The sequence below is a fragment of the Penaeus monodon genome, chromosome 32 (genome assembly GCF_015228065.2).
Source record: "Penaeus monodon isolate SGIC_2016 chromosome 32, NSTDA_Pmon_1, whole genome shotgun sequence".
Lineage (NCBI taxonomy): Eukaryota > Metazoa > Arthropoda > Malacostraca > Decapoda > Penaeidae > Penaeus > Penaeus monodon.
Window position 1 is genome coordinate 15,754,862 of NC_051417.1, and position 379 is coordinate 15,755,240.

Consider the following 379-nt stretch of genomic DNA (forward strand, 5'->3'; position numbering starts at 1 on the left):
TCAGAAGCAGGCACAGGCCGCCCAGCTGACTCAGGCTGCCCAAGGAGCACAGGCTGCAGCCTTCGCCGAGTCCTCGCTGGCCGGACAGGCTTCTCAGGCTGTGCAGGCTGCTAAGCTGGCTGCCTCGTCGGCCTCGTCTCTGGCCTCCAACCTGGCCCATCTGAGTTCCGAGGCCAGCGGCCTGGCGTCTCAGGCTGTCAACAGTCTCAACGACATTGAGTCGGTTCTTTCCGCTCAGGAAGCCATGGCCTGGCAGGCTCAGCAAGCGGCCAACTCTCTGGGCCAGCAACAGAGTGTCGCCCTCAACGACCTGCAGTCGGCGCTCTCAGCAGCAGCGCAGGCCCAGGCGGCCGCCAGCAAGGCCCAAGCCAAGGCCAAG

The 379-nt window shown here is 65.7% G+C and overlaps 1 protein-coding gene across 1 annotated transcript in view; it reads left to right on the forward strand.

The window, feature by feature from the left end:
- The window catches only part of LOC119593274 (glycine, alanine and asparagine-rich protein-like), a 7,796-nt gene that overhangs the window by 624 nt on the left and 6,793 nt on the right, over positions 1 to 379 (forward strand). Inside the window, exon 3 of the mRNA XM_037942204.1 lies at positions 1 to 373. This exon is cut by the window's left edge and continues 314 nt beyond it. Within this exon, the coding sequence (XP_037798132.1) occupies positions 1 to 373 (373 nt within the window). The remainder of the gene's footprint in view (positions 374 to 379) is intronic.